Source organism: Vulpes vulpes, chromosome 6, assembly GCF_048418805.1.
Source record: "Vulpes vulpes isolate BD-2025 chromosome 6, VulVul3, whole genome shotgun sequence".
Classification (NCBI taxonomy): Eukaryota; Metazoa; Chordata; class Mammalia; order Carnivora; family Canidae; genus Vulpes; species Vulpes vulpes.
Window position 1 is genome coordinate 52,013,078 of NC_132785.1, and position 21,327 is coordinate 52,034,404.

The following is a 21,327-nucleotide window of genomic DNA, read 5'->3' on the forward strand; positions in this document are numbered from 1 at the left end:
GCTTTAAAATGAAAACAGAATAAAGTAGAAAAATGTCATTCATCAGACTCATAAAACTAATGTCTTTTTATTTATAGATTGCTTATCTTTGGGTCATCCTGAAAATAGCTTGAGAGCCACTGCTTTAGAAAATGAGGAAAAGGTCTTCTAGGAGCCCATTAAAAATAGAAGGTGCTTATCACAAAGGCAGAGCTGGGATTTTCTCTTCCTATTGTATATTTTTGTTGGTTTTTTTGGGAGTTTTGGTGGATTTTGTTTGGATAAAGTTGTATAAAATAGGAAACTCTCAAACGACCAGGAAGGTTCTTATTACTTGATAGTTAGGAAAGCTTTATATAAAGAGCTTGGCAATTTAAGTTACCTCTTCCCATTTCACCCTGTTTTGTAGTCTCATGAAAAGACCCATATATTAATTTATTGCCTGAACAAAATACCAACTAGCTTTTGGTGCATAATCCTCAATGGATTTGTCCTTTTGGGTCTCAGTGACTTTTGATTTGGAAAATGCGGGTTATCTTTTTTAAGTTCATTGTCATATAAAAGAGTGTGCTTACTTTTAACAGATGTTAAATAGCATTCCAGTATGATTTTAATCTTTAAAATCACTATCTCAGTTTTACATAAAGGTATTCAAGTTTTGAATTTAGCTATTAATAATTTAAGAACTAAGGAAATTATAATTTTGAACCAAAATTTAAATGGCAGTATGTTATGTTACCCAAAGAATAATTACTGTTTTTGCAGGTAGATTTGACTTTCTAAGGGATATTATTCAACACTGTCAAAATATATGGTAAATAGCAGAAATAATATGTTTTCTTAAAAAACTTAGTGTGAAGTATCTACTATAGAGAACTTAAGCATCTCTTCTCTGAAGATTCCTCTTGACTATCTTTTTAAATCATAATCAAGGTTTCTCAAGACTTAAAATGGTAGAAAACAATTTCTATTAAATTGACCCCATAGTAAGTCCTTGAGAAGTGAGTTGAAAAAATACTGACAAAAAGAACAGGTAAACATGATAAAACAAAAAATAACTCCATTTTTTCTCTTGATTAGGAATTAAAGCTGCCATGTTCATAATTTTTAATAATAAAAATTACTGTCCTGAAATATAGGATTATATTAACACTTATAATTGCTAATTTGATATATTTAATATATAAAATGCTGATCAGAAAACTTTGATTCCCACCCACCCACCCCAGGCCATTCATCACAAACTCCCTGTCTCTTGTGCTTTTAGTGGTAGTTTATGGTTGCCATAGTACAGGGTTTCTATTTATAGATCTTTTTTAGAGTTTATTGTTAATCATAAGTTAATGCATTGCTCATTTTAAATTCAATTCTGTTTTCTCTCTTCTGTACTAAAACATAATAGCAAATGCCTTACCTTTGAGCCTCAGAGGAGAATTGCCTCACAACAGAGATTTCCTTCCCATCCTAAAAGTTGCCCCTCTCTCTAATCAGGCAAAGAGGAGTGGGGAGTAAGGGAGGCTCAGGTTAGATTAGCATCAACACGGCCAGGTGTCTTCCTCCAAGCAGGTGCCCTCCTCTGGGCAGGTGCCTTTCTCTGGGCAGCTGTTGTCTATGTTCTAGTGCAGTGGAAGTACACAAGCAGGATTCCAGAGAGAGCAGGACTACATGAACAGAGGGTAGATGTTGGGGGCTGTCTCTGCCCCTCAATTTCTTCAGTATATTGTTCATGCTGTACAGATGACACTGATATGACCTGTTCCCCTAAGAACTTAGGGTTAATTAGCAACTCAGATTTTACACTTTTTGCCCAGGCAGTGCCCACTGAGGAAAGTGAACTCAAGAGGAGGGAAGAAAAATGAGTAGCAAAGTCCTGAGGAGCTTGCCCAAGCAGAACCCCTGTTTCTTTTCCCCAGCCCCCACACTGCACATGCGACCTTGGCTTGCAGGCGCTGGCTCCTGGCCTGAGACAGCATGGCACTGAAATGGCTGAAAGTGGATTTGTGTGGTTATGTCACATGAGTTGGTTTTATGTGCTTTAAATGAGTCATACTGAAGTAATAGTTACTGTTTTACGTTGGAATGCTATTAGGACTACTGTAACAGTAGTTCCTTATATCTGCTATTATAATTATACCCCCAAATAAAATTTAATTGTGAACATTGCTAACATGGGCATATGTACATTGTATTTACACCTGAGAATCCTATTTGGGACAAGGTGGGACTTGCAATACTATTTTTTTGTCTCAACTTGAGTTTTTTTTCTGAAATTACTTGATTAGGGGAGTAAGTCTTGGTAACATCATTTTTTCCTATTCTAGAAATTTTGTTAATTAAAACAAAAAAGGTTTTAATTTAGTGTTTTTAATATAAACTTGAAGACAGAATTGGAGAAATTGACTTCATGATTTAATTAAGGACACCTGGTTATTATACCAGATCCAGATCTACCGAGTCTAATAGGGGATTTCATTTCCCAGACACCGTTAGTTTTCACAAGTGGAGACTTAATGTGCTTTAACAGAATAGATGGAAACAGGTGTAATTAGATATAACAACACATTTCTCTACTCTTTTCAAAGCAAAGCTTCTCAAAGGAACTACTATGCTTATTTACCTCCTGTTTTCCCTGCATCTCTTTCTCGGTCAGCCCTTACCCCCACTGTCCATAGAGACTGCGTGTCTCTTGTGGTGACCAGCCACTGCTGCCCAGTTCTGCGGCTGGGTCCTTCTCCCTACTGGCACCACCTCCACTGTCACTGGCTGACCACTCTTTGTTTCTGCCGGTTCATCTGCAGAGCCCCTCTGGTGTCTGTCTCACTCACTCCTGAACATCTTTGAGACAGTAGAACGCTTTGGGTCAAGGCCTGGGCTTCCTTCCCCACCCCACCGCCAGTCCTGCCCAGATTCATTTGTCCCCTAGTTTTAAACACCGTCAGCAAGCACTGTCTGTTCTGCCTTCACAGATTTCTAAATCCGTCCACAGCTTCCTCTTGTACAGCCCATTCTTTAGATCAGAGCAGTGTTGGGAGTCTGGGCTCACTTCCTAACTTGTCTCTCTCCTTTCAACTTCTGCCCTCTATCGTCCATTCTCCAAGCAGCAGGAAAAGTTATTAAAAACAAACCAATATTTTTCATCCAGATAAGGATCCAAAGACATTAAATAAAAAGCAGAAATCCTGAATCCTATCACTGCCTTGCCTACAACTCTCCTGGTAGGCTTCCTGGTGCATTTAGAATAACATCTGTATTTCTGTACTCTGTTTTATCAGCCCTACTTCCGGTAATCGCTGCCTACTTGCTCAGTGCACCCAGCTGTGCTTGCCTCTAACTCGGGCTCAGGGCTTTGCATGTGCTCGTCTTTTGTCTCCAGATATTTCTTCCTCTTCTCATTCTGGTCACTTAGGTCGATTGAGGTTCCTGTGCTTAGGTCATGGAGGTTCACTTTGATAGGATGTTCCCTGTTTCAGAGTGGCTTTTCAGCACCCCTTCCTCATTGTTTTCCTCGCTTCACCTAGCAGCTGTTCTGTCCCTGCATTGTTTCTTCATCTTCATATCCTGTGGTGGTTTCTGAAGCTGTTTGCTACCTGTATGTTGTCTGCATCCCCACCACACTATGCTCCTAAAGGGCAGGAGCATTGTCTGCTTTGCTGCTCACCTCTTAGCACATTACCTGGCACATCACAAGGCCTCACGAAGTCCTCTTGATTGAAGACATTTCTCTTAAATTTACTTTAAAAGGAGGTTCTTTCCTCTTTTTAAATTCTAAGTTTAAAATTCTAAGTTCTTTCCTTCCTTCTCAAGTAGAAGATGGGAAAGCTCAGTAGACTTTGGTAATTAGTACTTTCTGTAATCCAGTCTATCAAGTAAAACTAAGAATACCAGCTACACTCATACGGAGGAAAGTGTTTTCTTCCTCTATTTTATTCTTTTTTAAGATTTTATTTTTAAGTAATCTCTACACCCAGTGTGGGGATCAAACCCACAACCCCAAGATCAAGAGGCACATGTTCCACCCACTGAGGCAGCCAGGCATCCCTTGCTTCCTTTCTTTTAAAGGAGATTTAGAAGCATCAATACTTTAAAAGTTTGGGAAAAAAGTCCTTTGATCACACATTGGAATTTTTTATGTATTGTGGCCCTTGGGATCTGGAATATCATGTAATACAACTGAGTGCAGCCTCTGTTTTGGGATATTCAGGTACTGAAGATGATTTAAAATATGTTGAAGCATGTTAATCTGAGACTCTCCACGTTCATAGGATGTGATCCCCGTTCATTACTACTTAATACCTCCGCCAACAAAGACGAAGAACGGCAGCAAAGATAAAGAAAAAGAGGCAGAAAAAGAGAAAGATTTGAAAGAGGAGTTCACTGAAGCATTACGAGATCTTAAAATTCAGTGGATGACAAAGTAAGTTTTAGTGGATTTTAATCCTCTAAGTGTTTACTTTTATTTTCCCATTTACAACCAGAAGTGAGATGTGTATGTGCATGGGCTCTATTCAGAATATTAACAATGGGTGGTAGGGCTACAAGTGTTTTTATTTTAACTACTTAATTCTGATTTGCTCTTGGAAGAGAATTTTATTGGAAAGTATAAAGAAGAAAATAAAGATCACCTTTTTCCTATTCTGCAAAGGTAATCATTGTCCTGTTATTTTCTCTGTAAAATACAAAGAAATCATTGTCCTATTGTTATTTTCTCTGCATGTAGCAGTGTGAATTACATCATGTCCTAGTTTTCCAATTACTATTTGATGATGAGCATTTCTTGGGTCATTTAATAGTCCTTTAAAGTACCATTTTAATGACTATTATGTGGTCCTATTAATGAAATATAACCCACCTAAATACTGTCTTTGGTGTATGGTATTTATAGCTTTTCTCTGTGGTGCTGTGATGCACATTTTTATGCATGTAGTTTCTTTAAATATCCATCAGATTGCATCTTGAAAGTATAATTATTGAATCAGTATTATTAATACTAAAAATTGCCTTAATATGTTTTACCAGATTGCTTTCTAGAGGGAATGTCACAGTTTCTACTCCCTTCAGTAGTTTATGGCGGAGCCTGTTTTGTTCACTATACCTTTGCCCAAGCTGAGCCATGGAATTGAAAATAAAGCCTTGCTTCTAGAGGGTGAAAAAAGAAAATGCCATGATCATAGTCTTAAATTGCGTATCCTAAGTTATGAAATTTGAGCTTTTTAAATGCTATCATTGTGTTTTTTGTGAAGCTTCTATCAGTTGAACATGTTCTGTACTCTTTTTCTGTTGGGATATCAGATTTTTCTTTTAACTTTTTAACATAAAAGATATTAATGCTTTGCTGTACTTGGACACATTTTTCCCCCAGCTTGTTTTTTGACTTGTAGCTTACTTTTTACATAATAGGAATTTATTCTCCTGTTAAATGGATTGCTTTTTCCATTTGTGTTATGTAGTATCTCTCTGACCACTGCTTTCCTATGAGAGTCCTCATTAGCTAAATATGTATGCACCCTTGCAGTCCTGCAGTCTTCTAGAGAACAGACATCATATTGTAAAAATAATTCCCAAGGATTGAAGTTACAGTGTCTGTCTACATTCAAACTTACCTTTTCACTTAAAACCTGCCTGTATCTCCACCAGAAGTCAAAGTCTATAAGTCTGATTATAGGATATTGTAAACAGTTGAAAATATTAGTATCCCCTGGAAACTAGTGAAAATCCTTTTTTTTAAAAATCAACCTTAAAACCTTTGGAGATAGTAGTAAGGGCATACAGCAAATGATGAAGCATCTATTCAAGAATATCTAAAGTTCAGGAAGAAAAGTGAGAATCTTTGTTATCTGTGCCAAGGCCACTCCCTCACCCCTCAGCTCCCAGAGGACTCTCCTCCTGGGAGGAGCTGGTGCTCATGTGTGACTCAGCTACCTGGTGCTAAGGCTGAGTTATGAGCGAATGTAGGGGGGAGAAAGGGTGGAGCAGAGGGCCTGCCTTGGACATGCTGCTGCTGAGAGCACTGGGTCCCCTGCCACCCCAGCGCAGCCCAGGAAGCAGTGGTTTCATGGCAGGCAAGGCAAGCCAGGAAGAAACCTCTGGCCACTACTCCCCCTCACCTTTTTTATCAGAAGAATTCACAGCTTTATTCAACTCCCCATACAGGGACATGGAATGTGTCTTCATTCACCTAAGACTTGAGATTTTTCGGGAAAGTTTACATATTTCTAAAACATTTTAGACATTTCTAGGTCTTTTCATCTCTCTTGCTTATTTGAATGTTTTTTCCTCCTCTTTATACGTCTATACCTGGTATGTGTGAAAACTTGATGCTTAACAATTTGATTTTTTTTTCTAGGTTGAGCATAGTTAATACCTGCAAATAATGATAGTCATTGTCAGTAATTTTATCTCAGGTTGATGCCTTTTGTTATAGACTGGAACTTCAAAGCAATGTTAAATAATAGGGAAGACAAAAATTGTTTTCTTTCTAAAAGAAATGAAATACAATGTTTATCTCTTTCTTGTATACATAGGTTGGATTCTAGTGACATTTATAATGAATTGAAAGAAACATATCCTAATTATCTTCCTCTGTATGTTGCAAGACTTCATCAGTTGGATGCTGAAAAGGTTGGACGTGTTCATTCTTAATATGAGTATTTCATTTTGTTTGTAACATTAGATAAGGTATATACGTTGAATAAAAATGCAGCCTTATATTTGTCTTGTGTTCTTGCCAGATGAAAACATGTTTCTTCAGATTGAATGTTCTATTAACTATTTTCACTAAGGTAATGACAGGGCACTTAGCCATTACTGTGGGTTCAGTATAGTATTCCTGCTCACATTTTTGTCATTGGGAGGAGGAATAGGTAAGATATCCTAGGATTGCTTTTCTGACATTCACCTCAAGGCAGCAGTCCTGGCCTCCTGTAATTCTAAACACATGTAGCAAACTAAGAACTCCTACTCTGCATCAACTTTGTTACTGATGCTAATTTTTAAGAATTGGCCGTAGTTCCAAACTGTCTTAACGTGGGCCAGCTCTTGTTGACCAGTAGGAAAGTGCTAGCTATAATCAATTAAAAATTCTCCAGGGTTCAGAGTGAACCTGAAGGTGTTGAAAGGAGACCTCTAAGACTCACAAGTGAGGAGCAAATTGCTGAGAGCAGCATGAGCACCGACTGTGGTGATTGTAGCTAGACTCTGCGGGTAGACTGCCCAGCCCTCTCACTCTGGACTTGGGATTCTCATGATTGAGACAGAGGAAGCAAAGGTAATTTGGTGTACTCATTGGTACACCTATTTCTTATTTATTCTTTTTTTTCCTCCCTAGGAGCGGATGAAAAGACTTAATGAAATTGTTGAAGCTGCAGATGCTGTTATTTCTCATATAGATCAAACGGCCCTAGCGGTTTATATGGCAATGAAGACTGACCCCAGGCCTGATGCAGCTACTATAAAAAAGTACCTAACCAGTAAATAATCTTTCTTGCATCTCATTTCTTAGTTACTTTTTAAAATCGTTGAGAATATTCTTCTTTTTTGATATTTGTTACGTCCCTAGAACTATCAGTTTTTGGATACTCCACCCTTAAGATATTTTGTAATAATTTTCTTCAGTCATTTGAGATTAAGCAAAAGAAAAGGAGTTTGTTTTCTCTACCATTAGGTGCTGTTGTGGTGGAGAGACTTGAATATCTGTGATCAAACAGTCCTGCCCCTTGGGGATTTGTGGGAACTGGATATCTGGAGAAGGCAAACACATAACATTCTATAAGATTACTTTCTAAACTCTTCGTTGATTAAAACCAGGAAAAGCTCAGATTTAGTTTGTAATGCCTGGTAACACAAACAGAAATAAAGTTAGGTTGAAACCGTCACCTAGCAACTTGAGTTAGGAACTGTTCTTACAGTATCTTTTGGGGTGAAGGGAGGGAAGTTTATGGCTTAGCTTTAAAAAACCTAGTGTGACCTGTAAAGCAAGAGGCATCGCTGGATGGTGGTAGGTGAACGTATGGCTCCCACACGGTCTATGACGCTCCCTCAACCTCCCCTTCACCTTCCTTAATTCTCAGGACCATCTTGTGAAGTTCTCCTGATACCAGCTTTCCCTTTGTCACTTTGGTTTACTTTCACCCAAGGGTCATCACCTGCGAGGGTGGAAATCTTGCCTCCTCCTAGAGCTATTAAAGTGATTCCTTCAGCTTCTTCAGTCAATACTTCTTTCTCTATCAAGTTCCTGATTCTAAACTTCTAGAACTCTTGGTATTACGTTATTTATACTAATATTACAGCTGTTACGAATCTACAAGCAGTAGTTTTCAAGCAGAATAAAATTTCTTCAGATTAGATTGTTGGCATGGTGTGCGTCCTTTCCCACCTTCTAAAGGAGTGATCTCAAATGTTGCTGTTTTGTCCATTTGTAAAGTGCCAGTTATGTACAAGGAATTATTTGGGGCCTGTTAAATACCTCATTTAAACTTAATCTTCTAAATAACATGCCTCGTAGGGGCATCTGCAGAAAAGCAAAAAGGCTCAGAGGATACATGACCAGCCTAGGGGGCCAGTGCTGGAGATGGGAGAGCGGGATTCACACCGGATACATGCAGGCCCGGGTCCTTTCATATTCTGATACCCTTGCGTTCCTACCTGTCTTGAGAGGATTCATAGGCCTCATTTCTTTCTGATAGTAAAAAAAAAAGCATCAGCTCTGCCTTGCACTTACCCATCTTCTGGCTGTCCTTTCTGTGTCGGGTGGTGGTGGTGTGGGGAGGTAGAGAGCCCTCTCTGAGCCTGACTTCTGCTCTAGGTCTGAATACCCCCTCCATTTCTTTCATAACTGCCCTCTGCTGACAAGCCCCTTTCTCCTGGTCTTCAGGTGTGTATGCCTCAGCCCACAGCCATATCCATATGTCTCCTGTCCTCTGTGGGGCTCCTGGCTTCTCACTGGAGTCATCTACATTGCACTTCCTCAATTCCATTCCATGTTAATCCCGTTGCAGTAATTAATAAATCCCGTCTAGGCTTTATTACCTGTGAGAAGCTCATTGCAGAAACATTGGCCCCTCTAAGGCTACGTTGACCTCACTGTGGCCTCTGCTATCAGCTGCCCCATCCCTTCCAGCATCTGCTATTTCTTAGTTTGTGAAAATAGAGAATAGACTCTCATGTGTGTAGGAAATCACGTTTGAAATTTCAGTAAATATGAAGGTCCATTTAGCACTGCTGATACTTTGGCCTGAATGGCTGATACTTTCCTGAATCTTACTGTCCACAGAGGAAACTCTTAATTCCAGATTAAAGTGAGCCACGGACCAAGATTAGTTGTATTTTCTTCTCTTTTCTTTTCTTTTCTTTTTTTTTTTTAAGATTTATTTAATCACAAGAGACAGAGAGAAAGAGGGGCAGAGACACAGGCAGAGGGAGAAGCAGGCTCCATGCAGGGAGCCTGACATGGGACTCAATCCCGGGTCTCCAGGATCAGGCTCTGGGCTGAAGGCGGTGCTAAACCACTGAGCCACCTGGGCTGCCCAGATTAGTTGTATTTTCAATCTTATTAGTCCCTTTTTTCTCAGTTTTAATTTCAGACCCTGACTCCAGTGGCTGTCAAAAAATAACAGGAACTTAGGGTCCTTGCTTTAAAGATTATAAAGACTTTCAGAGATGGTGGAATAAAACCAGAAAGGAACCATCGAATGTTGTGAAAATGCTGAGACGCTAGTTTGTTTTTGGCAACACTAGATCGGTTTGTCTGACTCACAATGTAGGTGTTTGCCCCAGGCCTTGCTTTGGCCAAACCAGCATGGGCCTCAGGTACGCTGTGCTGCGCACAGTACCCTGTCCAGGTGTTCCTTTTCTGGGCAAACCTCGGGAGGGTTTGCATTTGTTGGAGACGGAGTAGCAGTGGAGCATTTATTCCTCATTTTCATGCAAAGCTGCTTTTACTTCAGTCACCCATGTACTAGAAATTATGATAGCCCTTTTTTAATCTTAAAAATGATAGTAGCTTTTTGTAGGCGCTCCATTATCAAGTTTTAGTTAAATTAAGCTGCGGTTTATTTAGGCCATTAAAGTATCTGATTGAAGCTCTTCCTAAAATATAGCAGTACCACATTGATCAGAACCACTAACTAGATTTGATTCAGAGATGTTTATTGAGCAAACACTGTAGTCAAAGCATCACTGAGAGGAACATAAAAAGAACAGGATGCTCTACTCCTAGAAAGCATATACTCTGATGCCGAAAATGAAGTTGCTAGCTAGGATGTGATTAAGAGTTACAATATTTTATATTGTGAGAGCCTGTAGGAAAGAGAGCTGGTTTCATTTGAGTAGAGAAAGCCTCGTAGATTAATAAGGTATTTGATCTGAGCCAGTAAGTTCTAAGTTACATGAGAATAGAGAAGGAATATTCCAAATATGTGGAATATTAGGTTCTTGGATCAGAGAATGCTAAAATAGAAAGAGGTCTTGCGGGTAGTATGGTCCAGGACTGACAAGTACAGCACACCTCTGTCACCCTCTATGTTCTGCATCCTCCAACCCTTCTCTGGGCAGCTAGGACCAAACAGTCAGACTGCCATGAGTGATCAAATCTGCCTTGCCAATCCAGTTCTGTTCCAAGGCTCTCTTCCTCCTTCACGGAATGGGGACAATAATCGTATCCTGCTCCTAGGGTTGCTTTAAAGTATAAGTAAAGTACTGGCAAGATGTTTCAGATGGTGGCCGGCATCTTAAAGGTGGGGCAGTGAGGGGGATGCTCAGTAAGTGAGAAGCCTTGTACGTGCCCTTCACCTCAGAAATCCTTTTGTTCCTGAGTCCAAAGTAAACCAAGCAGTTCCCTGGCACCTTTCCCCAAAAAGAGAGTGAAAGTTGGTTCTTTCAAGCTTTGAAACTTTGCTGAAATTTCATCCCAGGCATCTTTTTTTGGCTTCACTTTATCTACATTACAAACTTATTAAGGTGGGTAACTTTGTTGGCTTGTAACAAGTTGTTGTTTTCTCATTTTAATTATCTCTTGTACTAATTGTTGATTTTGTAGTGCCAGAAGATTTCATGTGTTGCACATTACACTCCGAGTCCTTCAGAATCATTCCCACTGTTAGTTTGTCCATGTCCGAGCGCTCCGTGGGCTCTCATCATTTTTAATCCTCATTGTCTTTTACGCATGTCGGACATGAGTTGGACAAAATTCCTCAGATAAGCAAGTATCTTCAAGAAGAACACTATCCCCTGGAGTGTAGGTTGTTACTGTATTTCACTCAGCAAGGGTTTATTGAGTTTCTGTTCTGTGCCAGGCATTGTCTGGGCATTTGGGATACATCAGAAGAGCACAGATTCCTGCCTTGCAGGGAGGCAGTTTTACCATCCCATCGTGATTAAGAGCAGGGTTTCAGAAGCAGACACTGTGTAGTTTCAAATGCTGGATCTACTGATTCCTAACTGTAGGACCTTGAACAAATCTGTGTGCCTCAACCGCCTCCTTTGCAAAATAGGGATCATTAATAGTATCTTACTCAGAATTGTTTTGACTGTAAATGAATTAATATGTAAAAGTGCTAAAAGAGTTGCTGGCACATTCAGAGTAAGCATTTTAGTGTTTGCTCTGTTTATGAATGAAGGTTCACTGCTGAAAGAACTTCTAACGTCAATTCAAAAATATGTAATAATTGCTCTTTATAAGAAATCTATCTAAAAGATACTGTTCTGATGAAGTTATCTAGCTGACAGAATTTAGAGCTGAACAGACTTTCACTTCTGTTACTTTGTGGCATCCTGTTTCAACCAAACACAGCTGTCGTAACTGTTTAATCTGTATGTATAATGGAGCAGCTAGTGTGGCATTACAAATAAGGCATCTTGTTTGATGTACTATACAGATGGATATACCTAGCTATCCAATATTCCTACATTGTCAATCTCAGGGAAAGAATGCATGAGTTTATAGTTTCAGATAAGTCTGCACTTTTCAAGGACTTTTACTGATCTATGAATTGTTTTTTGATTTGGTGCCCAGTGATATGGACAAACAAAAATCTACTCTCGTGGATGCCCTCTGTCGGAAAGGATGTGCCCTAGCTGATCATCTGCTTCATGCACAAGATCAAGATGGGGCTGTTTCCAGTGATACTGAAGGGAGAGAGGAGGAAAGAGAAAATACTCTGGATTCTGTGATGTTAACTTTTTGGGAAACTACAAAATGGACTGATCTTTTTGACAATAAGGTAATCTTTGTGCACAGTTCTTGGGGGTCACTTACAAACCTCCCTGGTGCCCCATTGGCTCCTCTCAGGTTTCCCAGCTCCCTGGTCAGAAGAGGAAGAAAATCTATAGAGTGGGGCTGTGCTGGGATCTGAAGAAGGCATTGTTTAGAGAGACCTCCATCTGCACAGTGGCTCTTTAGCCAAACTAATTCGGAAAACAGCTTGAGAATGTGTGTGTAGTGGCCTTTCAGTTAAGTCCATTCTCTCTGAAGCTAGAAAGAAGAACATCTAGAAATTGTGTTTGTGCCTTCCCACATCTGTGCTGATTCATCAGGGATGGAGAGGGCAGCATTCCAGTTACTTTAGATGCTCTTTTTCTCAAAACCCTTTGACTTTTAAGTAATTATCATCTGGATTTATAGCTCATCAGTTTTAAAACCCAGTTTAGAAGTAGCATTGATAAATTTTTTGGATTTTGGCTATAAAAACCTTTTAAATCCCTTTAAGCTTTCTACCATAATTCTTACAGTAGGGATTCTGTAAGTATAAGTTTTTATCAGTCTTCCTTTCTTCTGAAGATAGAGAAAAATAAAGTAAATGAAATCGGTGGAGTTCTCCTAACCCAGCACAAGCCACTGTTTTTGTTTTCTAGATTAACTGATAATTTATAATAAAGACCTAAGATAGGAGAAGTTTCCTCTATGCTTGAGTTTTTCCCACCACAGTACTTTTATAATTTAGCTAAATGTTTTATTTTAACTCAGAAGTAGAATGGAGATAGGCCTAGTTTTATGGCAGCTGTGCTCATGCTGGGGAAATGGGGTTAGAGTCAGGAAACTGAAGGATTTAGTGCAGCACCAGAGGTTAAGAATTTGGATCTGAAACCGGACCCTGGAGTTCACATCTTGCTTCTGCCACCTTCATCTGTATGACCCTGGGCAAGTTACTGAATTCTAATGCCTCGGTTTCTTACCTGTCAAATGGGAGTGGTGACAGGACACAGAGTTCCTAATGAGTGAGTGTTAAGTACAGGCAGGGCCCTGAGAAGTGTTTGCTGCCATTGCTGACATAGGACTGTTGCGTGTCTGCCTCATGCTCCCTGCTGTGCTTGCTGCTGGAGAAAGATGAATAAGAGCCTGCAGGCCAAACACTGGATGAACAGCGTAGAAAAACTTATCAATGAGCCTGTTTGCCATAATACTACTACTGTATTAGGGGCCATGCATTGTATTATGTGTCTTTTTATTACACTGAAAAGAATTGAACACTTTGCTTGCCTCTAGAGTACAAATAAAAGTGATAGGATTCCTTTCTTTGAGATTGTTCTCTATATTCTAAAAGTGGAGAGCAAAAATATGAATAAATGGTTACGAGTATATTTGACAGATGGAATAATTAAAGGTACAAACTTATACAAAAGGAATTAATTGAAAGTAAGAATATGTTTATACAATATGATACCTTTTTTTTTTTAACTTTATACCCTTTTGTAGTTTTGGTCATTCATAATGACTTCTTATAGTTTTGTACTTCTATCTTTATTTGTGTTTTTTGCAATCATTTATGTTTAGCTCCCCTTTGCATAAAGAGGTGTTTTGGTATAGATTCCAAGAGCTAGTGGTTTATCACAGTTTTATTTTTTCCCCCAAATAAGTTATTTTGTGGAATATTCAACTTTTGTTCTTTCAGAAACATTTTGAAATTTGCTTGATGTAAAAATGTTTATTTTAAAAGCTGAACTTCTCTTAAGGCCTTGTTTTCATTATTAAAGCTATAGGCTATAAAATATAAGCATTTCATAGATAAGCTTTATCTTGTTTTATATTATAGGTTTTAACATTTGCATACAAACATGCATTAGTACATAAATTGTATGGGAGAGGCCTTAAATTTGCAACTAAACTTGTGGAAGAAAAGCCAACAAAAGAAAACTGGAAAAATTGTATTCAAGTAAGTGATACTAAACTGTCACTGTTAAGTGTCCCGTCAGTATCTCATCATGTGACAAGATAGCTAGAAGACTTACAGTGATTTAGTGATGCTGACTCTTACATGACTACTACTCTAATTTGTGTAATGTGAACTATAAAGTAAAAGCATGAGAGATAGCCAGTAAGCTATTGACTTTTTTTTTACTTTTCTTATTAAAATATTTATATTTAGCCTCAAATATTTTTAACATACGCAAAGTGCATTAGGAAGTTTCGATGTATAGTCAGAAGACTGAGTTTTCTTTATGAAGGAGGCAAAAATCATTCCCTTTAAATACATATTGGCTCAGTTCTAAAGTGGTTGAGCTTCTAGAGTTTATATTTGATCTTACTCATTTGAAATGATAGACCATTTTATGATATTACCACATACCGTCTTCTGTACTAGTTAACTGTCAAGTGTAAAAACTTACTGAACTCCACAGAAATCATCCTAGCCTTATCTTGTCTCTGGACACACACAGGTGGTTTGTGCCTACAAGGCATAATGGGTTTGGGCACCTTAGTCCTATGCCAAATGTTGCAAAGGTCTGGTCTCTCTAAGGTATTCTTTGGATGTAAGTTCCTGGGGAAGCTTTTTATAATTAAACTACAAGTTATCTTCCTTCTTAGACCTTTTCTATGTACCTTCACTGGTGAGTCCAGATTGTAAGACATTTTAAATTAGCATCTTCAGATCTTTGAATAGCTTAAGAGAACTCTTGCTGAAACTAATCATTAATGAGTGTAGTGTGATTCTCGTTATGTCAGCTATAATCTGTAAGCTCTTATGTCGGTAAAGCCAGTGACTCACCCAGATGTTCACGTCAGGGGATGTTCTATAACGAATGTCCCAGCCACTCTGTTCCTGTACTGTCTGTTCTCCACAGCACAGCTGGAAAAGAAAGGCTTTAGACACCTCCTGGTAAAGCCCCATCACATTTAGGATAGAATCCAAACTCCTTTTTGTGGCCCACAACACTCCATGTGATCTGGCTCCTGCCTTTCTCCCCAGCCCTCTCTCACCAGGGGACCTCATTAGTCCAGCTGTATGGAGAGCTCTTCCCAGGTTTTCAGAGCAGGTTACTTCTGCTTCAAATTTTTCCTTAAATATCCCCTTCTCAGAGATCCCATTCTTGACCCATCTCATTTCCCAGTCACCCTGTTATCTCATCAGATTGTAGTGTGTACTTGAAATACGCAGCTTAATTATGTACTCATTTGTTCATTGATTTGCTTATTTATCTTTGGTTCTCCTGAATGGAACATAACTTTCCTGAAAGTGGGAAGTGAGTTTGTATGGTGCTGTTTTCCCCATGTCTAGCACAGTGTGTGACTTACAGTCAGAATGAAAAAGAAAGAAAGGCAACTAGTATGGTAGAAGGGAGCAAGGAAGTTGGAATGAAGAAAGGAAGACGGGAAGGTTAGTAGAAAGACAGGAAAGAAGGGAGGTTGGCCAGGATGGTCATAGTTGCCTATAGAGGTTGGCTGGTAGGAAAGTGGTAAGTGAGCTGACAGTAAGGAAGATCCGTTGATGGTTGGTGGGTGGCTGGGATGGGAGGAAAGTTCTACGTGCTAGTACTCTATTATTGTTAGATACAGACTTTTTTGAATATTGATCTTAAAAACTGTTCTATAATACTACACTTTTGTGTTTTGTTATAGCTGATGAAGTTACTTGGATGGACCCATTGTGCATCTTTTACTGAAAACTGGCTCCCCATCATGTATCCTCCTGATTATTGTGTATTCTAAAATAGGAACTAAGACTTTAAATTTTAAAAAAGAAAGTTTTATAGTGAATGGATATAAAAACAAATTTGTGGCATTTTTAGTCTTAATGCATGTTTTCATCCGCTATCAAATACTGATTATTAAAATGATGTGTATTTATCAGAGAATTTGCTGGCGTGTGGCTTAATACATGTAACCTAGACCTCTGACATCATGGTGTTTTTTTATGCCTCACATTGCTGGCGACGGGCTGTGCCCTGACTGCCAGCACCAAGGACTTTCATTTGGGTTGCAGCTATTACATGCATGATAAGTTTTGAACAGTGACTTTTAACTGCAAACCTGTAAAATTTTATTTTTTATTTTATAAATGAACAGGGTTTTAACATGCTCAACTTTAATTTTTTCAATTGTATGAAGGCCTTAAAAAGCTACATTAAGCGTAGCTCAAATTATTTATCAGACTAAAAGTAACAGAACCTCATTTCCAGAAATTTTTTTTTCTTTTTCTTTTTCTTTTTCTTTTTTCTTTTTTCTTTTTTTTTTTTTTTTTTTTTTTTTTTTTTTTTTTGCAAAAGTTTACATTCAATTAAGGGGGAAAAATAAAACCGACACAAATAAATGTGTAGCAGTTGCTGGAGCATAACTGCTTCACTAAATCTAAATCTTCATCTTGGAGTTATTTCAGGTCAATCATTTTTAACATCCTCTTGACATGCAGAGCATCAGAATGAACTAATAATACATGTATAAGTGCCAGACAGCTAAATCTTTATCAGGTATTGTAAAGACACACATATGGTATGTTTATTAAAGTTGAAATAATGTAAACACGTGAATAAATGTGCAAAACCAAGATCACAATATATACCATATGCATTCTGATACCTTAATTTTTTTTATAAATAATAAAAGTGAATATTAAAGCTTCTTAAAGTTGGTCTTAATTTTTCATAAATAAAATTTGGGGTTAGAACAGAAATAATATATTAAATCAATAGACAAATTCTCAACATGAGGTAATTTATTTTATATTTCCTATAGGCTTGCAGTTATTTGAATATACTGCCAATTCTTATGTGATTAACTTTTGTGAATGTTTTTGGCTTTTTATTATTTTTATCTTTCTGGCTACTATACTTGCTTCTCTCATCCTTCCTATATAATAAAAAGACACACGTAGACAATAATTGAAAAGCCTCTACTCACAGCAAATGTGTTTGTGTGTGTGTATGGTTTTTAAATCTTATTCCTGTAGAATTTGCTATTATGAAAGACCTCTCAGTTAATCATCCAGTCTCTCACAACTGGTTTTGGGTAATTGACCCCTTTATTGGTAAAAACATCAGAGCTTTATGAGCAAATGCAAATATGCATGCAAATATTTTGCAAACAATTTCTGAGCCATCTAGAATTTAAAGTCTGTCCATGAACAACCACATGCGTATTTTCTCACAAACACACAATACTTTCATCCCCAATTATACAGGTTCCCGTGTATATATGTTCAGTCCAATGAGGAAGTTGAGAGGCACGGAAAGGTAGGGTGACTGCTTCATTCATTATAGAGTCTGTTTTATAATTCAGGTTTCACCATTCCTAGTAAGTACTGCCCATTTGCACAGAGCCCCAGGGGCAGCCAGAGGTAGAAGCTTAAGTCCTCTCAGGTTCTTCATCGGATGTGTGCAGCCCTAGGATGTAGATACCCAGATTTCAAATCCTCTATGAACATCTTATTTCCTAGCTTTTCTTTTTAAGCCTTTTGATTAACCCCAACTTTTCACCATCTCAGGCAGCCACAAAATTACAGTTGCCTATAATTATCAAGACAAACACCCCCTCGGGTAAAGGCCTCTCAGCCCAAGGAGAGCTGAATCTAGGTAAATAAAAATGGCCTTGCACATGGGGTTTTCTAGGGAGAGACCATTAAAGCTTGGGAGGAGCTCCCACCCCTGTTCAGCTCTCTCCGGTGATTGCCGGGCTGCTGGCTTTCCAGGCAAACGCGGAGCTGGAGATGGGATAGGAGCAGGGCAGTTTGAAACGTCACATCCCCCATGGTCACAGACATTACTCTTTCTTTTTAACCACATGAATCTATGTCCAATTTTAATATAAATTTAAGGGTATGGCGGGTTCCGCCCCTCGTTCGGGGAGCGGCAGGCTTGGGCTGGCCCACGGAGCTGCTGCCACACTTCACGCCCTCTGCGCCAACACCATGCTCCAGTTCCTGTTTGTATTTACTTTTGGCAATGTGGTTGGAATGTATCTGGCTCAGAACTATGACATACCAAACGTGGCTAAAAAACTAAAAGAAATTAAAAAGGACTTGGATGCCAAGAAGAAACTCCCTAGTTCATGAGGCGAATTCCAGCACTGCCTTCTGGATACACTGATTCTGCTGTTATTGAGGGCCTCCTTACCATCTGAACCAAAAACTTTTGTTTTAAATTCCAGCCTCAACCATTTTCCTCTCTGCTAGATCCTGTCTTGCCTGAGAGCACAGATGGGGCCAGAAGTTAAGAACCACCCTTTCCACCTTCCTCACCTCATCCCTCCTGAAAAAGAATTCAGCCCCTGGTGGCTTTTGGATATACTCAAGAACAATGTGGCACTTCAGGTACAGGGAGCAGTTGGGCCCTCTCAACAGGTTCATTTAGTGGCGGCCTGTGTGTGTGATGCTGTGAATCGGTGGCCTCCCAGCCTCCCTCTGTTTAGTACTAAAAAACAAACAAGTGACCTGTGTGTTTTCAGGAGGAGGTAGTGAAATAATGGAACTTTTTAGTATGTTCAGTAAAGCATGATGGGATCCCTGGGTGGCGCAGCGGTTTGGCGCCTGCCTTTGGCCCGGGGCGCGATCCTGGAGACCCGGGATCGAATCCCACATCGGGCTCCCGGTGCATGGAGCCTGCTTCTCCCTCCGCCTGTGTCTCTGCCTCTCTCTCTCTCTGTGACTATCATAAATAAATTAAAAAAAAAAATTAGTAAAGCATGAATATTTTCAGGCAAGTTTTGTTTTGTTTTTGTTTTGTTTTGTTTTGTTTTGTTTTGTTTTGTTTTGTTTTGTTTAAGGCTCAATAAGCCACTTCCTGGTTTTCAGCTGTAACAAAAACTTCTCTAATTACTACTTATCTCTTCTATTGGGGCTAAAGCCTTCCACAGGTGGTAAAATTTTAGAATGAAGATTGGTTAGTTTGCTATGGAAGTTGGAGGTACATCCACAGACTGGCAAAATCTGCTTTGAACTGTGATTTCTAGAAAGATCAGCTGCATAAGAGGAACCCGTGGTTAGAGGCTGTGACCTCGTGGCAGTTCAACAAAGCTTTCCTGTCTGCCTCTGGTTTCTGTTCTGAACACACTACCTCCGGGGTAGCAGCTGGATCCAAATAAGCTCTAGAAGAATGTGTCCTCAGTAAAATCACTACCGTTAATTAACAGGATGTGAATATAAAATAGTAATTTAAAAAGCCAGGGACAGTTTTCCTGTTTCTGGTAATGGTAGCCAATTTTTGCACCACGTCCACTAAAGACAACTCTAGGGGCCAGGTACTTCTTAAACATTAGAGATGGTCCAGAGTGTGTGCTCATCTCTGGCCCTTTTCCAGTGACGGGTTTCCAGTTGTCATAGGTAGGAGCTTTGCCATCGTGGGATTTCTCACCGCCGCAGGTGACTTGTCTAGCCCTGGAAGAGCATGGCCTGGTCCCCTCCTTCTCTCCTCTGATGATGAAATGTCTAGACCACATGGCTGGAGTCCCAGCCCAGGTCTCTGCTCACTAGTCCTGGCTCAGGCCCCGATGAGCCACATCACTTGACCTCCATGGGTGTCATCCAGAAAATTCAGGCAATATATTCAGTGTGTCTGTTCCAACTAAAAATTTATTGAATCTGAATTAACTTGAGTCTTCTTCTGCAGTGTTTCTTTCTCTGTATTCTCAGTGGCCCAGCATTAAAAGGTATGTTTTTGTCTTTCTCTGTAGGAATTAGGTCAGAGAAGTATACATAGAGATGGAAAGGAGAAATGCTTTTGATTTCCCCATCTTAAAAAAGAAAACAAAACCAAAAAACCCTTGAACAGAGACTTCCTTAAGGAATAAGAAAGGAAGAATAAGCTCCAAAATTCATTAGTGTAAACATAGTTAACAAGAGGAAACAACTATATTAGCAATAATTGAATGAGGAAGCTGGAAAGAAGCAGGAGGTGTAAGCACTGCTCTGGGGAAGGGCCCAGGGTGTCTCACCTGCAGTAGCAGCCTTCCCAGAGCGCGCAGGCAGTGGGAGGGCCAAGGCTCACTGCACAGCACCCGGCAACAGGCCAGCCGCACCCCTCCCGCAAAGGTACCGTGTTAGTGTCACTTAGAACCCCTGCTTTTGTGAGAGGATTTCAAAGAATCAACAAGCAAGTGCATAATTTACTGAAGCCACATCCTCTCAAGGGTGAAACATGAATAGTTACAGTTGCAGTATCAAAGCCAGATGTCTGTTTCCACTCTGCGGTTAGGAGACTGCCTGCATTTCCAGTCATGAAATGAAAGTTCTTGTAGACTCCAACTATGATGCCACATCATATCCAAAATGTGAGTAGACAGCTGGAAATGGCTTCTATAATTCTCCTCTCATGCGTGATTTTAAAAGTTACTTACCTATGTGCCTCAATGACCTGTCTACCGAGCTACTTCCAAACTTCAAAACTCCATGGCTTCCAACAACAATCATTTCTTTTCACTCAGTATAACTTGGCTGGAGTTTGGTCCAAGCTGGGCTTGGCATGGGTAGTCCCAAAACTGTCATTAAAATGTACAATTTACAGGAAGGACAGGATGGAGGGACATTCTGAAATATACCGTGGTGATGCAGCCAGCAAAACGCAGCGGGTAGAAATGCTGCAGGACAGACAACTCGTATTCTTCAGCAGATAAGTGGCCAGAGGAAAAAGCAAGAGGGAGGGAGAAGCCGCAGGTCAAAAGATTTCAGATACATGCCAGCCAGTCAGTGAGTCAGACATGGACCTCATCTGGGTCTCGATTCAGACAAACCCCAAAAATAAATGTCATGACATTTAGGAAACACACGGAAGTTGGAACACCGCATTTTTCAACATATTACTATGTAATACCAAAATACTTAGTATAAAATTTTATATTAAATAAAATATATTTTTAAATGTGATAAAGCATTATGGTTATGTGTCTTATGTATGTGAACCAAATATACAGAAGAAAGGATATCTATTATTTCTGTCAAATTAATACAGAACTGGAGAAGTAGGTGGAGGTACACATAAAAGGAGATTTGCCAGGAATTAAAAATCCATATGGGGTGAGGGTGGGGGGCCATGATTCTTTCACCTACTTCCTTAAGCAGCATTATTGTTATAGTTGCCATACCAATGAACTGCACACGTTTAAAGTGTATGATTCAAACTTTCAATATATTTAAGTTTTTCTATAAAATC

The 21,327-nt window shown here is 39.3% G+C and overlaps 2 protein-coding genes across 5 annotated transcripts in view; both read left to right on the forward strand.

Moving 5' to 3' along the window:
* TPP2 (tripeptidyl peptidase 2) overlaps positions 1 to 16,813 on the forward strand; it is a 69,443-nt gene extending 52,630 nt beyond the window's left edge. For 2 of the 4 annotated variants that reach the window (XR_012002040.1, XR_012002041.1), the window contains 6 exons: positions 4,242 to 4,393; positions 6,501 to 6,597; positions 7,304 to 7,445; positions 11,987 to 12,194; positions 14,004 to 14,123; positions 15,809 to 16,039. Coding sequence is in view for 2 of the 4 variants with exons in the window: in XM_026008891.2 (XP_025864676.1) it covers positions 4,242 to 4,393; positions 6,501 to 6,597; positions 7,304 to 7,434; positions 11,987 to 12,194; positions 14,004 to 14,123; positions 15,809 to 15,898 (798 nt within the window). In the remaining 2 variants the exon portion in view is untranslated. Of the gene's footprint in view, positions 1 to 4,241; positions 4,394 to 6,500; positions 6,598 to 7,303; positions 7,446 to 11,986; positions 12,195 to 14,003; positions 14,124 to 15,808 lie in introns of all 4 variants that reach the window. The other 2 variants (XM_026008891.2, XM_026008890.2) reach the window with 2 other exon arrangements.
* Positions 16,814 to 17,869: 1,056 nt separating this feature from the next.
* Positions 17,870 to 18,372, forward strand: LOC112927516 (short transmembrane mitochondrial protein 1-like). The gene has a single exon (XM_026008920.2). The coding sequence runs from the start codon at positions 18,003 to 18,005 to the stop codon at positions 18,234 to 18,236; it is 234 nt and encodes a 77-aa protein (XP_025864705.2). The 5' UTR covers positions 17,870 to 18,002; the 3' UTR covers positions 18,237 to 18,372.
* Positions 18,373 to 21,327: the final 2,955 nt, after the last annotated feature.